At 40.6% G+C, this 14,846-nt stretch overlaps 1 protein-coding gene across 1 annotated transcript in view; it reads left to right on the top strand.

Annotated features, from left to right (window-relative positions):
* The window catches only part of SHQ1 (SHQ1, H/ACA ribonucleoprotein assembly factor), an 87,369-nt gene that overhangs the window by 37,123 nt on the left and 35,400 nt on the right, over positions 1-14,846 (top strand). The window contains 1 exon segment of the mRNA XM_061195536.1: positions 14,345-14,465. Coding sequence (XP_061051519.1) covers positions 14,345-14,465 — 121 coding nt within the window.

The following is a 14,846-nucleotide window of genomic DNA, read 5'->3' as shown; positions in this document are numbered from 1 at the left end:
AAGGGATTCTTTACTCTTCTTTCATACTCTTGTGCCGCTATTGAACGTATAATGTAACTGTTAGATCGAAAGGGCTAAACATCAAGGGGTAAAAGGGGAAAGACTTACTTTTTTCTCCCCGTTCCCCCTTTGAGCTCGTTCTGTGGAGTCTTTCTTTGATTGTTTCTGGATGGAATATATATCCTATAAATATCACACACGTATGTCCTATAATACATGATAAATATTCTGTAACTTTTTCTATTGCTTTAGATTATAAGAGGAGTCTGATTTCAGTACTCAAAGTGTTTCCTTTGAACTTGATTAAAAAAATAAATCTTGCCTTCCCCAGCTCGGGCCTGCGTCAGGTTGGGAAGCCAGCAGTGGGGAGGGGCCCCTTGCCCTGCTGCAGAGCGCTGCTTGCTTCCAGAGCTGCCCTCCACTCGGCCGCGGGCTGCTCCTTCCTGCTTCTGCCTGGGGGCCTGTGATCAGGCTCGGGTCAGACACCAGGCTTTATATCCCCACAGCTTCCGGGCCAGGTAGGTTACGTTCTCCAGGGTTCCCCCCCTAAAACCCCCTTTCTCTTGGGGGTTTAAGGTGGTAGGAAAGTACCTTCTCCTCTCCCTCATGAGTGGTGGTAGAAACCCCATAGCACTCCAGCGACCTTATCCGAAGAGACTTTCTGGACCTCTTTACACTTAAATTCCCGGAGGTGAATATTGTTCTAAGGGGTCATAAATCAGTTTTTGGTTAGTGTCTCTACAAGCTTAGCACAGAGGGTTTTAGCATCTCTTGTTACTATATGGGAACACTCGATATCTCTTTTGTCCTTTGTGAGCCTTATTGGAAGTGAGTCAGAGAGAGTCCTGCCTTAACGTGCTAGCACAGTAGGCATTCTAGCCGCAGCGCCCTGTTGACTCCTTTCTGTGTGCCAGCGCTAGGCTCAGTTCCTCATTTCATCCACACTGTCTTCCTGAGAAGTCGGGATTTCTGTCTCCATTTTGCAGATAGAAGACAAGCTCAAGGAAGTTCACTCCACTTGCCCAGGGTTACCCAGCTAGGAGTTGGCGGAGCCTGCACTGGACGCCTGGTCTGTCTGACTCAAAGTCTGTGCCCTTTGAAGTGTTGAAATAGTTATAGTAAAGGAAATTACATGAAGCCGGGATTCACTTCACAATAATCCACAGTGGGTCGGGGGAAAGTGGGCAGGGTGTGGAGGAAACAAGGCTGGCCACGAGTTGGTACTTGCTGAAGCTGGGTGATGAGTACTTGGGGGTTCACCGTCCTGTGGTCTCTCTTTGTACATGTTGTGATCTTCCTTTATAAGAAATTTGTTTGTTTGTTTATTTATTTAAGTCTGGACTCTTAACCCCTATACATCTGTGTTTTAAATTTATTCACCATTTTGTAGAAAACATTATACTTTTTGTTCAGACAGTTGTATTAATTTTTTTGGCTAATGAAAATACACATTTGAAGATATTATTATTTCTGGTTCTGTTTTGTTTTTAGGGCTAACCAGAAACCTGCCTTTCCATGAACATTTGGGGTCTGATGCCTAGTGGCTGCAGGGCAGACTCTAACCTAAGAAACAGGCTTCTGGAGATTAGTTATCGTTACCAAGTAAAAGCTGGCATTACTTCATATAATTAATAGCCCTTACATATTAGTCTCACTGGGCTCAATAATCAATTTTTCAGAAATGACTGCTTTACTAACCTCTTCTGTAGATAGTTGTAATAACACAATCAATGTGAAAGAAAAGAACCACAGCACAGGACTTGGGGGCTGATCTTTTCCTTGAAGGAAAATGATTGTTCAAGAAACTGAGCCATGGCCAGTATGTTGTGTGAGCTCTGAGTCCTCAAGCAACCTGGAAGATGAGTTTGTTTTTAGTGTTTGAATTCTATTTAGTCCAAAGTCCAAATGCTGCTTTTTTATTGAATTGTAAAGATTACTCTAACTTGAAACCTAGAAGATGAAATCACTAGGAGTTTTCGGTGTTGACATTTATCTGTATTTAATTTTTGTGGCTTCTCTATTATGGACATTTTAAGGAACCATTAGACCTTTTAGTTTTTCCTCCTTAAGTGCATTATGTAAAATGATTTTGAGGTTTATTCAACAAGTGTTTGTTGAGCACTTGCTATGTTAAGGTGCTGAGCTGGGTCTGAAGATCCAGGAGTGAGCAGGAAGGATGCGACTTGCACTCAGAGAACTTAAAATTCTAATGGGGGCCCTGGAATAACACAGCTACCAGGTTTTTAAAAAAAAATTACATTCGTAATAAGTAGCTCAAAGCAGAAATACAGCGGGCAAAAACATAAAGCCAGGAAGATTGGCTGAGCTTTAAGTCACGTAAGACATGTAACCTCCTACAGAGGGGAGCTTCTGCCTTATTTGACTTCTGATTATCGGCTCCTCCTCAATTTCCTGTTGCTCTGAAGTACTTGTACATTGGTTGATGTGTCCATCTATTTATTCATTCAGTAGGTATTTTGTCAGTACCTACTAAAAGGCTATTTATTATGTACAAAGCGCCCTGTACATATGAAGAGCAGCAGAAAGCTGAATTAGATTCATGTACTGTGTTTGGGAGCACCTGCGTGAGTAGGGGAGCTCAGATGTCCATCACAAATGTAAAATACAGGGTAGGCAGTGGTGAGCACCTTACACGAAATGCCAGCTAAGTAGTTCAAAACAGGGAGAGGTGACATTTCATTGGGGATCAGAGAAAGCTTCATTTGGGACATGAGATTTGAATTGGGACTTGAAGGATGGGTAGTATTGGACATAGGAGGGTAGGAGAAGTGTTGTAAATATTGTGAGTGCAGGGCATGAGGCAGTTCATAGAGGAGCATGATTTCATCAGTGAAACTTGGGAGTTGATAGGCTCTCTGACCCTGAGATTTGCTCTACAGCCTCTAAAACTAGTTGACAGTTCCTTTCCTACCTGAGTCAGCTGGTCTCCAGAATTGATTTCTCTGCTTCCCTAATTTGATCACTTAATTCCCTGCTCCCCAGCCAAGAGATGATAATTCTTTCTGTTTTCTTCTTCATTCTAAATTGTGCTTGAACTTTTCATTTCCTAGTCAATTCCCCATCACAATTAAAATGTCTCAAAGAATGGAACAACCCTAGTGCTTTCAGGAAATTTCAGTAGCGTGGAATTCAGATCAAATATTGAAGTACTTTTGGTACCTGCTTTTGCTGACTGCTTACTTGCATACCAGCTAACCTAAGAAAGGAGGGGCTTCGGAGCCCTGAAGCGTGGGAGCTGCAGCTGGAACGTGTGTGGGAAAGAGTAGGACTCTGCTGGGAGGTCCCCATGTGCCAGTCTTCGGCCTCACTCTCCTGGGTTTCTTCCACCAGGCAAAGCAAATTTCTTTTACTCACACCTCTTCATCAGAGCCTAAATCTGGGTTCCCAGTCTTAAATTGGCACCTTCTTGGTATCTATCTGTATTATTTACCCTCAGAGCATTTGTGGGTTTATACATACACTTTTGTATGGAAGGATGCTGTGTATGCGCATAAACATTAAAAGGAGGAAAATCAAATTCCGATCAACTCCATAGACACTTGTTTCCTCTAAGGATCCTGTTAATCATTAAATATTGTTAATCTCTGAAATTTTTTTAGATTGCTCACGTCGTAATCGCTGGGTTACATTTGTATAAAACATTCTTTGTTCCCTTAAAATACTCCCTAGGGGGGAGCATTTCCTGTATGGTTTACAAATGCCTTTTAATTGCCACAAATGATTAAGATCTTATGGTTGTTCTGCTCCAAAAAAATCACTTAAAGTATCTTATGGGTGGGTGATGGTTCAAAATCCACTGCTGATCTCTTAAATATTTACGTATATGTGTGTGTGTGTATAGATATATATAGATATATATATCTATATATATATACACATATATCCAATTTAAATCTACATTGTATTTCCTGTACTATTTATATAAGATTTTTTGTTAATTTCTGCAGTTTCTGAGCTGAGCGGTGTTAAAGAACCCCCAGGAGGTTAGTTACATGGTTTGATATTATGGCTTTTAAAAAAACTTCTATGGTTAGTGCCTCTTTTAATAAATCTAAAGTCAGTTTAGAGATTTTTTTTATTGATCTGAGTTTTTAAGGAAGTAACTGTAAGTTTACTTTCTTTAAGTAAGCGGATAAAGGCAGGAAAATGTATATATTTAAGACAAATTTGGGAGAACAAAGAGAAAATATTTTATTTACCCTAATGAGTGAAAGTCCTGTTGCATGGTGATACTGAGACCTAGATGAAGTAAGTTGAATAATACTTTATATGTTAAATGGAAATCATGGAAGAATCCTATTTTTGCAAGTTAGGGTTTCTTTAAATAGGAATTAATACTGAAAAATAACAAGCAAGCAGATACTTATTCAACAGACACAAATCAAATCCCTTCTCAGTGCAAGGCATTAAAAGAGAATCAGCAAAGAGTTATGAGACTATATATGACTTGACCTTGGCTCTTGAGTTTATTGTATAACAGGAATGATAGGACAAAAGATAGTATACAAAATATAAGTATTTGTAACATACAAAGGAGAAAAATCCCTTAAGAAAATACCTTAAAAAAAAAAAAAAGAAAATACCTTAACTACCACCCACAGGCCAAATCCGTGCTGTATGGCTTGTGAGTTATAAATGCTTTTTACATCTTGAAATGTTGAAGAAAAATCAAAAGGAAAATAGTATTTCATGACACATTTAAATTATATGAACTTCAAATTTTGGTGCCCATAAATAAAGCTTTATTGGAGAACAGTCACCCTCCTTCACTTGGGTATTGTTTATGGCTGCTTTTGTGATACAATGGCAGAGTTGAGTAGTTGCAACAGATTATGTGGCCTGCAAGGGCAAAATATTTACCCTCTGGCTCTTTAGGGAAAAAATGTGCCTCCCCTTGCTATAGGTATACATGAAGTTGACCCTCGAACAACGTGGGTTTGATCGTGGGCAGGTCCACTCCTAGGTGGATTTTCTTCAGTAGGAAATACTGTAGTGCTACACTGTCCGTGGTTGGTTGAATCTGTGGATGGGGTGGAACTGCAGATACAGAGGCTGCCTATAAGTTACATGCGGATTAATCCCTTCGTTGTTCAAGGGTCAGCTGTGTACGGGATTGGAGGGGAGCCCTCTCCAAGTGAGCCAAAGCCTTTGGCTGCCTTCCATTCCAGATAGTAGCCAGTATTGAAGGGGATCCTGTCAGCTGTTTCTGTCTTCCCCACAGGATGAGACAGACCTGAAGTAGTTCGTTCCTGTTAGAGTAGGTCCTTCAACATTAGGAGAAACAGAGATGCCTACTTGGCCAAGCAGGCGAATGAATGAGGGTGGCAGAGTTGAAGAAACATGGGAGCAATGAGGCCTGTGTGAACTGGAGACATACATGCTCTATCAGTAGCCTGTTGTTGCCATGTGGATATGTAGAGTTGCCACCTTTAGGGACTTAAAAAGAAGTAGAAAGTCATGATCTTTAATATAAAATTGCTCAAAAGTTTGAATGTGAACAATGATGTGAAGATTTAATGTGATACTCTAAGAGCCATGGCATGTCTGGGCACCCAGGTCAGCCTGTGTGGGCCATCAGTTTATGATTTCGACTCTAAAGCAAGCTAAGTGCCAGCCTGATTTCTCACACCCTCTTGGTCCTGCCCGTTTCCAGCTGCAGTGAGGCCTTGTACCGGGTCTCTGCTCCTTCCATCGCAGCTTGAGACCCAGTCTCACCCTGGTGTGGGTTCCAAGATGAGGTGGGGAAGGAGGTAGAGGTCCTGCATTCTCTTAAGTGACTATGACCAGGAACCTTAAAAAAGCAAAACAGAACAAAACCCAGATCCCTTACCTCTCTTTCTACTTGCTTTTGTATTGCTCCCCTCCTCAGCTTAGCCTGGTCCGGGTGGAGGGGATGAGTCCCAGGATTCCAGTACCATACCTCACTCGGACTCCAAAGGGTGCTTTTGATACGGGGGAGGGGAGGGGCTAGACAGGGCAGAAGCAAACAGCCTGATGCGTGAGGTGCACGGCCCTTATAACTTCAAGAATGTGTAGGATTTAGAAAAGAAGTGGAGGAAGGTATTTCCTGAGAAAGCAGAAAGTAAAGAAAATCAGGGAGAGGAAAAGAAAAGAGTTACGCATTAAGAAATGACAAATATTCTGCTTTGTCTGGAAGCCTGGGCTGTGAGGGGAGTTGAAGGAAGAGGCGGGAGTGGTGTGTTGGGGAGCACGGTGGAGAGCCTGCAGTGCTTCCTAAGGAGACTGGGTCTGATTTTTTTTTTTTTTAATAATTTTTAAAGGTTACATTCCATTTACAGTTATTACAAAATATTGGCCATATTCCCCGTGTTGTACAATATATCCTTGTAGCTTATTTGATACCTAATAGTTTGTACTTCTTGCTCCCCTACCCCATCTTGCCCCTCCCCCTTCCCTCTCCTCACTGGTAACCACTAGTTTGTTCTCTCTGTCTGTCAGTGTGTGTCTTTTTTTTGTTGTATTCACTAGTTTGTTGTATTGTTTAGATGTCACATATAAGTAATACCATACAGGATTTGTCTTTCTCCGAGGAGACTAGGTCTTATTCAGTGAGGGACCACTGCAGAGTTTGGCTTTGGGGTCTGTGACAGGCCCATGGAGTCAGATTGATCTGGCAGGAATGCCAAGGGTAGAGTCATTGCAGGGGGTGAGATTCGAGGTGTGGAGAATGGAGGAGACTGCCATTCTCACCTGAAGCTGAGTAGTTTGGGGACAGGTACTGGGTCTGGACTGGGGTGCCAGCAGTGGTGCGGAGGAGGAAGGAGTATGTGGGCACGTGCTTTGCAGGTAGGAGGGTAGGAGCTAGTCAAGGGAGTCCCGGGGCCCTTGATCCCATATGACCTGATGTCCTCCTTCCCTTGTCATCTGTAAAGTGCTTACGTGTCCTTGTCTTGCTGAATTCCCACAGCAGTTCTGAAGAATTTCCCCTCTCCATTTACAGACGTGGAAACAGATTCAGATTAAGTACCAAACAGCTAAGAAATGACACCAAGGGCAAGCAGATTCTGGGCTGTACAACTGTTCCACAGTGCAAGAGTTATAATTGTTATTTTTACTTTGTAAAGAAATTAGCTAAGAACTGCACAAGATTATTTATGTGTAGCTTTTTAATGATCTTTCCTTAGCCTTTTAGAATTTTGGGACTAGAATTCTAAGACCTTAATTTAATCATCAAAGTTTTCATGTAACTTTTTAATATAAATTAAACTTACATGTAGATAGAGATATGTAATCATCTTTACTAGATTCTATTTCCTGTACACTGATTAAAATGTAAAGAAGCGTAACTCAGTTCTCCCAGTATGTAAACCATTCAGCCATCAGCAGACATTCTCAACTGTGATACAGTGAGGGTGTCGAAAGGCTTTGGTTTTTTTCCTTTTACCTTGACCTGGTCAGTATTTCCCATCACCGAAGGGGACTCCGAAGCCTGGTCGGACTGGGTTTGTTTTTCCCCTTTATGAGCCATTTAAGGAATCCAGTTGTCTTTCTTCCTATATGTTTCTTCTCTCTGACTGCATGTACAGTCTTAGTTTTCCCAATTGGAAACTAAGCTAATTCCAAAAAAAAAGTCAGAATTTTTCATATTAAGTAATAGCTCCTGGGAAAATGAAGTATAATAGTCTTAATTAAAGCAGCAATGCAAAGAATTTATTTTAAATTGAGCTACCAGGCATTGAGATACATGCTGTATTCATAAGGTGGAATAGTTGAAATAAAATTTTATCCACAGAATTAAGAAGTTTTAGATGCTTATGGATTTAAAAAAAAAAAAAATTCAGGTCTACATTGCAACTGTTCCAAGAGCTTTTTTCCATGCATGTTCAACTTCTTAACCTTTCTACTTTTATACTTACTGTATAGATGGGATTTTTTTTTTTTTTAATGTTCTACCTTGAACTTGGGTGCCTCACTCTTAACTGTCTGAAGAAAAATTAGTCATGCTGCCATTATGTAATTTTGATGACATCCGGCCATGTATTTCTAAACTGACACAACCACTGCTTTGACAGGTGACTTAAGGAGGAGGATAGAGTGGTTGTCCAAGCTGTCCTTTCAAACCAGCAAATCTGGCAGGGATTGTTAGAGCAGAAAAGGCAAAAAGCAGCCTTGGGTTAAATTCATTATTTGAACTTCTGATGGTGTGGTGATAGAAGAAAGTTGGCACAGCTACATCCATCTCTTGTCAGGGAATAGAAATAAAAAGGGGAGGCCAACCCATTGTATAACCCACATCTGTCATGACATCATGGCTTAAGTATACAGATCACAAAGGTGTTACAACTAGTACGTGTTAACTGAGCAATTTGACCAGGTGCTTTTAAACTTAGGGTCTGTGTGCGCCAGGCTACATTAACAGCCAGCCTTTACTGAACAGGATCCTACAGTTTGCCAGACATTGTTCTAGACCTGGGAAGACAGATGAGAAGCCGTGTTCTTTCCTGTCAAGGAGGTTGCCACACAATGTGATAAATAGTGACACTATATATTACGCAGTGGCTGGGAGGCAGACGTACCTATTTTCATCCTGACTGTTGCTTCCCAGCTGTGATCTTGGCCAACTCTTTCATTACATTGAGTCTCAGTTTCCTCATGTATGAAATGAGCAAGAGGTCACCAACCTTAGTAGGGTTAAATGATGCAGTGTATGGAGAGTACTTGGTGCAGCAGAATTGGGTAGCTATTAACCACCGTAAGGGACAGTGTGGCAGGTGTTACGAAACAACTCAAACTGGCTTGGGTCGGGGTTGGGGTTCGGGCGAGTGGGAAGCCAGTTCCTAAGGAAGTGTATGCTCATTTTGAGACTTGATGGTAAGTTAGGTTTGGGTTGAGGGTTGTGCATTCCAGGCAGAGGGAACACTTACAGAGTGTATGTTTGCTTCGTATTGATTTTGTTTGTGGCTATACAGATAGTATATGTAATTTTAATAACAAAAAAGAATCTAAAAATTTATTTAGGGCTGTGAATTTGTGCTCAAAATAACAACTATCATGGCTTCTAGTATTTGTTTCTTATTACAGCCCCAAAATGTAAGAGCTTAAATGGCATCTGAGGAAGTTGAGGATAAAAATACTAAACAGACTGAGAAGCTTTCATAAAGTTAAATTTAACGCATGTTTGTGTTAATTGTTAGGGACTGGACTTTATGCTACTTCCTAACAGGGCCTGATATTGAAGCAAATTACCACACTTCGATTCTCTTAACTTGGATTAATTTGACACAGTTCTTCTGTCATCTCTTTTTATGGTCAAATGATCTCTGAAAATTAATGTTAAGAATAATTCATGAATTATCCCTTCTGATAATGTGGTGTCATCAAAAATCCCAGAATTCTAGCCAGATATCTACTAAGTTACGCATTTTAGGATGATAGCCCTGTTGGCTTTCATTTTGAGATGATTTTACAAATGAAGACCAAGCAGTGCTTTCCTCCAGGTGTTTTGAATAACCACCTCTTTTTCCTTTACTCTTTTTGGCTTCTTGTCTTGTATGGCTCAAACTTTCAAGGACAGAAATAGATACCCCGAAAACCACAGCCGTATCATTGCTATAATGTACCAAGAGTTGAAAAGAAATTCAGCTCTTGCTATATAGAGTTAGCAGTTTATATTATTTTTTTTCTATGCTGGCTTTTAGCCAGTGAAAACATCCACTATCCTTTTAATCTCCTAGAGATGGGAGCCATTTCTTAAGAGCCTTCAACCATGAGCTGGTCTGTTAGTGAGCGATTATGGCCAAACCTCTTCGGCTAATAGGAAGATTTCAAATAGCCAGTGGATTCTAATTTAGAACAGCTCAATCTTGTCTTTGGTTTAAGATATATTAACCTGAGATGCCGCATCTGTCCAGAACAGGAAAGCACATTGTTCTTAGTTTACATTCCCTTTAAAGAAAAGCTGGAGAATGCGTAGCCAGAGACTGTGTTAAATACTGTTTACTGCCTACCTGCTTGTTACTATCATCCTTTTTTTTTTTTTATGTTGTTATTATGTTTCTCTGTTGTCATTAGACAGTCATTTTCCCTGAGGTAAAACATTCATGGCACTTGTCATTTATATGCCAGGTTACTAGTTTTAAACTGCCTTCACTGGTTTTAGACTCTCTTGGAGAAATCTTGGTGTCAGAAGTCTTTGCTCCATGGATAGGGTTGGCTTCAATGAGGACGAGATTGAGCATAGAGAATCCCTAACTCTTTGGAGAGGCCTGTTATTGCATCTCTGTGGTGAAAATAGTTACCATGGTTACTGTGCAAGGTACCTGCTTTTTCCTGCTCTGGACCAGGCAGTGAGCTGGCAAAAAACGGTCACTTTCCTGCAGTGCCTTTGAGCAGAAATGATTCTCTCGGATTTAGGCCTGAGCAGTTTTTTAGGCGCATAGGATGTGTGATGAGCCCATGACTGGATAAAGCCCCACAGGAGGCAGGTACACTGAGTCCCCTTCTAACCACTGGCTGTGTGACAGCCTGGAGGAGGGCCAGCTCTTTCCTTTGCTGATAGCTGTTGGATAAGTGGTTGGCAACCTGAGAGAAGGAGCAGTCAGTGCAAGAGAGATGTTTAAAAAAAAACAAAAAAACTGCATGCTTCCTGAGCTTCTTGGCTGTAATGTAATCATCTATTGATGCTGTAATCATCTAAGGTGATTTAGTGGGAACACACGAGGTCAAGTATGGCCTTGGGGTAACAGTACACAATGTTGGGGGCAGGATGGTTTTAATGTACTTTTTGTTCTAGAGTGTCAGCTGCCGGGAGCCTAGTTTTCTTCTACCTTATTTGTCACATAGCACACTGTGAAAATAGTTTGAGAATGAAAACACAAGCTTTTGAAGAATGTGTAACTTTCTCTTTCAAAACTGCCTCGCATGTGATTTTCTAGAATCACCTGATCTAAATATTGCTTCTCAGTTGTGCAAAAATACGAGGTAAAGAAGATTGAAATAGGAATTTAAAAATTTTAACATTGTTTGTCAGTGTTTCAAGGGTTAGCTATGTAGTCAGGAATGTCTGACTTTCTGTTAAATAAATAAATGTTTATTGTGGAGAATTTTGAAAATAGGGGAAAGTTTAAAGAAGAATAACTGTAATCCCATGTGTGAAACAATGCCTGGCACACATTAGGTGCTCACACATTTGTTCAGTGACTATAGAGACGAATACTATTAATATCATTTGGGGGTATTTATGTTTAAGAGTTTTTTCCATGTGTATTTGTCTTTTTTTTGTTTGTTTTAAGAAAATAGGGATCAAAACATGTAAGTACAATGCAGCTTCACTTTAAATTTTAAAAATTGATTACTTCGGGTGTTGCTATTATTATTGTTGTTGTTATTTTGTGATAACTGGAAGATTTCAACTTGCCTGTGGCCCTTAGCAAGGGACAACCTCACTTTAGGCATGTCTGCAAAACGAAACTAGGAAATTTTTTTTTTAATTTGAAGATTTAATTGGTTTTATTCAGTGATTCATGAATCGGGCAGCATTCCATCTAGCAAGTGTCAATAGAAAAGAGCTCCTCTAATTTCATTAGGTAACGGTTGCAGTGGGTTCTCATTAAATATGTGACCTTAATTCCACACTCCTTTTCAGAAAACTCTCTGGCGTGTAGGGTCTTCTGTCGCTGCTGTGCACACCTGCCTTTAGGTGTTGTCCCCGCAGTCCTGCCTGATTGCGTTCATCTCCTCCTCTTTGTCACAGCCTGGCTTCTCCCAAGCTCGCCCGTGTACTCCCTTTGTTCTTCTCCTGGAACCATCTGCTACACCTAAATGGTCTTTTTCTGTTGTGCCCCCAACCTACCCTGTTTTAAGTCCCACTCTGCTCCTTTTCACACCGCCCTCCAAGCTGGCATACCTACCCCTTTTCTTCACTTACTGAATTATTTGCTGTGAGGCCCAGCTCCAAGTCCTGCATTTTCTATTAACCCGCTTCTGTTAGTAAGGCATGTCCTCGAGAGGCAGTATTCAGGGGCATCACGCTGTAGAAGAGCTTATACAAGCTTCAAGTGAATAGTTTATTTTTTGGGTAAAGACCTATGGCTGACTTTTAAAACTTTAAGTTAGTAGTTGTCATAAACCCCCCCGTCCCCCTCCCCACAAACAAGCGAGAGAGAGAGAAAGTAAGAAATTGGCATATGCTTGCCCTGATATTTTTTCTCTGTTGCAATTTAAACTGTTCCAAAAATTCTCACAGTTTAGTTAGTTCTCCCTTGATTCTTTTCTGTTTGGATAACACGGCTAACTTGGTTTCATCATTTTGTGAGTTTTGATTGTATTCTCTCCTCCTGTCATCAGACTCTGCCTTCTAGGCCTGGGGGGGTTGGGGGGATCCCCACTCATCATTAGATGTAGTCGCCCTGGGCCACTTTGATAAGACACAAAGACCTTGACTTAACCAAGTGTAGTTTTAGGCCTTCTAAGTATTTCTTTTAACCCATTGAGCAATGGAGCGTTTATTGACATTCCTCCCCTCTGCGTATGAGGAAGCCACATAGTGAAAATTTTTGAAAAAACATGGCCCCTGTTTTGAACTTACTACCTGCTTAACTCAAATAATAAAAACGTGATGTAGACCGAATGGCCCAAGAACACATGGGTAGCATAGCGGGTAGCTTCTGGAGCCAGTAAATTCAGAATTTGGCTCCTGGGCCCTCCACTCAGTGGCACTGTATCTTAACAGTCCTTGAGCCTCAGTTTCTCCTTCTGTGAAGTGAGCAAAGGAGGTTATGAGGAGAATCAGCCGAGTTTCCTTTCCACTTCTCTCCTTTGCAGGGTTTAGTAAGAGCTCTGACGATTAGGGAAGTCAGTCCGGGCTTCCTGCAGGATGAAGACTTGAGCTGGGCCGTGAAGGCAGGCTAGGATCCCGCTAGGTGCAACAGAGAGGAAAAGGCCTTACAGGTGTGGGGAAGCAGTTGAGCAATGGGCCACGGACAAGTCCACAGAGCCTTGAAAGCAAGCTCAGGGAGGGCCCTTGATGAAAGCAGTGCATCAAAATGCATGTCAGAGGGCTCGGCGGGAGAGAGTCCGAGGGACGCGGAAGAATTTATAATCTTGGCGTGAGTGAGGATGGGTGGTCGGGGAGTGGTGGGGAAAGGGCAGCTACAAGAGGCATTTGCAGAGAAAAATCGTCAGGGCTTGGTGTGTGAGGCTAGGGGATGGAAGACATTGTGAGGGTTTAAGCGGGTGATTACTGTGTCATTCATTCATTCATCCTTAAAATACTTAAATTGAAAATGTACTGCTACAAGGTTCTGTTCTAGGTATTGGGGATTAATGACTAAATAAAACAGAAGTCCCTGCTCTTATGAAGCTCACTTTCTAGTGTTAATTGTGTTAAAAATTTAGTGGCAGCAATTTTGGCATCTTGCGATGTCATTAGGTAGCTCATGATCCTTTTATCATATCTAAAAGTCAAGTGGGAAATGTCGATGAAAGCACATCCAGTGTCTTCACGAAATCAATATACAGTATTTTCACGTTTTAGGACTATAAAGATAAGAATAAAACAGTGAAACTGAAAATGCCGTATTTCACAGATCTAAGGAAGTGGTACTATTGTAGATTTAGTAATTTGCCTTATGGTTAATAAATTTCAGGGACTGTCTTGAAGTTTGGAACACCTGGGGAATTGTTGTTGAGTTGTGCGATTCCTTTTGTAGGCTTGGGTTTGGATTAAAATTAGGTTCATTTAACAACCAGGAGGAAGTAATTAGGTTGAACAAGACTTCAGTATTTGATGGCTTTTTTTCCAAGTGATTTTGTCAGCTTGTTTTTGAAGTAGGGCTATGATATTTTAGTTTTCAGTCTGAGTTTTCTTCAGTTCTTGAAGGTGAAAAGATTTAAGTTCGTACTAAATAATTCCTTGACAAAAAATGTTGATGTAAGAAATAGAGACATTTGAAAACTAAAATATAATTTTCCATGGTATTTTGAAAGCTTGAATTAGAAGAACATTATCTAATTAAAGTTATGATGCATTTAAATACTCATTTACTTAGGAAACTTCTCTCCCTGTCATTTAATGTACCTACTCATGTTTTATGTTATTTTTAAGGTAACCAGAATTAATCAGCTATAACAATAGAGTATAAAAATTTTTTCATAGTTCTTAAGGAAAGAAATAAAGAGGTTTGGACTTAATAGTACTGATACGATTTCTTGCAATAAAAGAATGTGAAAAATATTCAAAAAATGATTAAAACTCTGAGCTGCCATAAATATATTACCCCTCAGTGTGTGAATTTCTCAGTTAAAAAAAAAAATCAGATGTTTTTCCTTGAGGATGATTTGATTTTTTTTCAATTTCCTTCAGGTAAAAGTGCAGTTTTAAAGTGCCTACTGGACATTCACAAAATTTTTCAGGAAAATGACCCAGCTTACATTCTAAACGATCTCTACATCTCAGACTACTGTGTGTGGATTCAGAAAGCCAAGTAAGTTTTCAGTTACGAATTTTACATGCTCCCATTTCCGGAACACCTACTTACCCGGGAGGAAGAAAATGAAATAACCTGGAGGATAAGTTTTAATCAGGGACAAACCCGTACAGCTGCCAAACACTTGAGAAGTCCTGGATCAGCACGGGGAACTTGGTGAAGTGGCTTAGGGAGGAGGTGCAGATGACAAAAAGGTTAATTTTCCTAGAAAAAAATTGGTACCGCCTGGAAAATATGCGTTAAAACCGACAGTTGTGACTCTTCATTGTTATGCTATTGACTGTCCTCAGTGAAATCTCAAGACGGGTCTATCTGAACCTGTGTCTGTGGTTTAATTACAGTGGGGTGTGAATGTGAGTGTGTGTGTGCAGGCATATG

Source organism: Eubalaena glacialis, chromosome 7 (assembly GCF_028564815.1).
Source record: "Eubalaena glacialis isolate mEubGla1 chromosome 7, mEubGla1.1.hap2.+ XY, whole genome shotgun sequence".
NCBI lineage: Eukaryota > Metazoa > Chordata > Mammalia > Artiodactyla > Balaenidae > Eubalaena > Eubalaena glacialis.
This window is presented reverse-complemented; position numbering and strand designations above follow the sequence as displayed.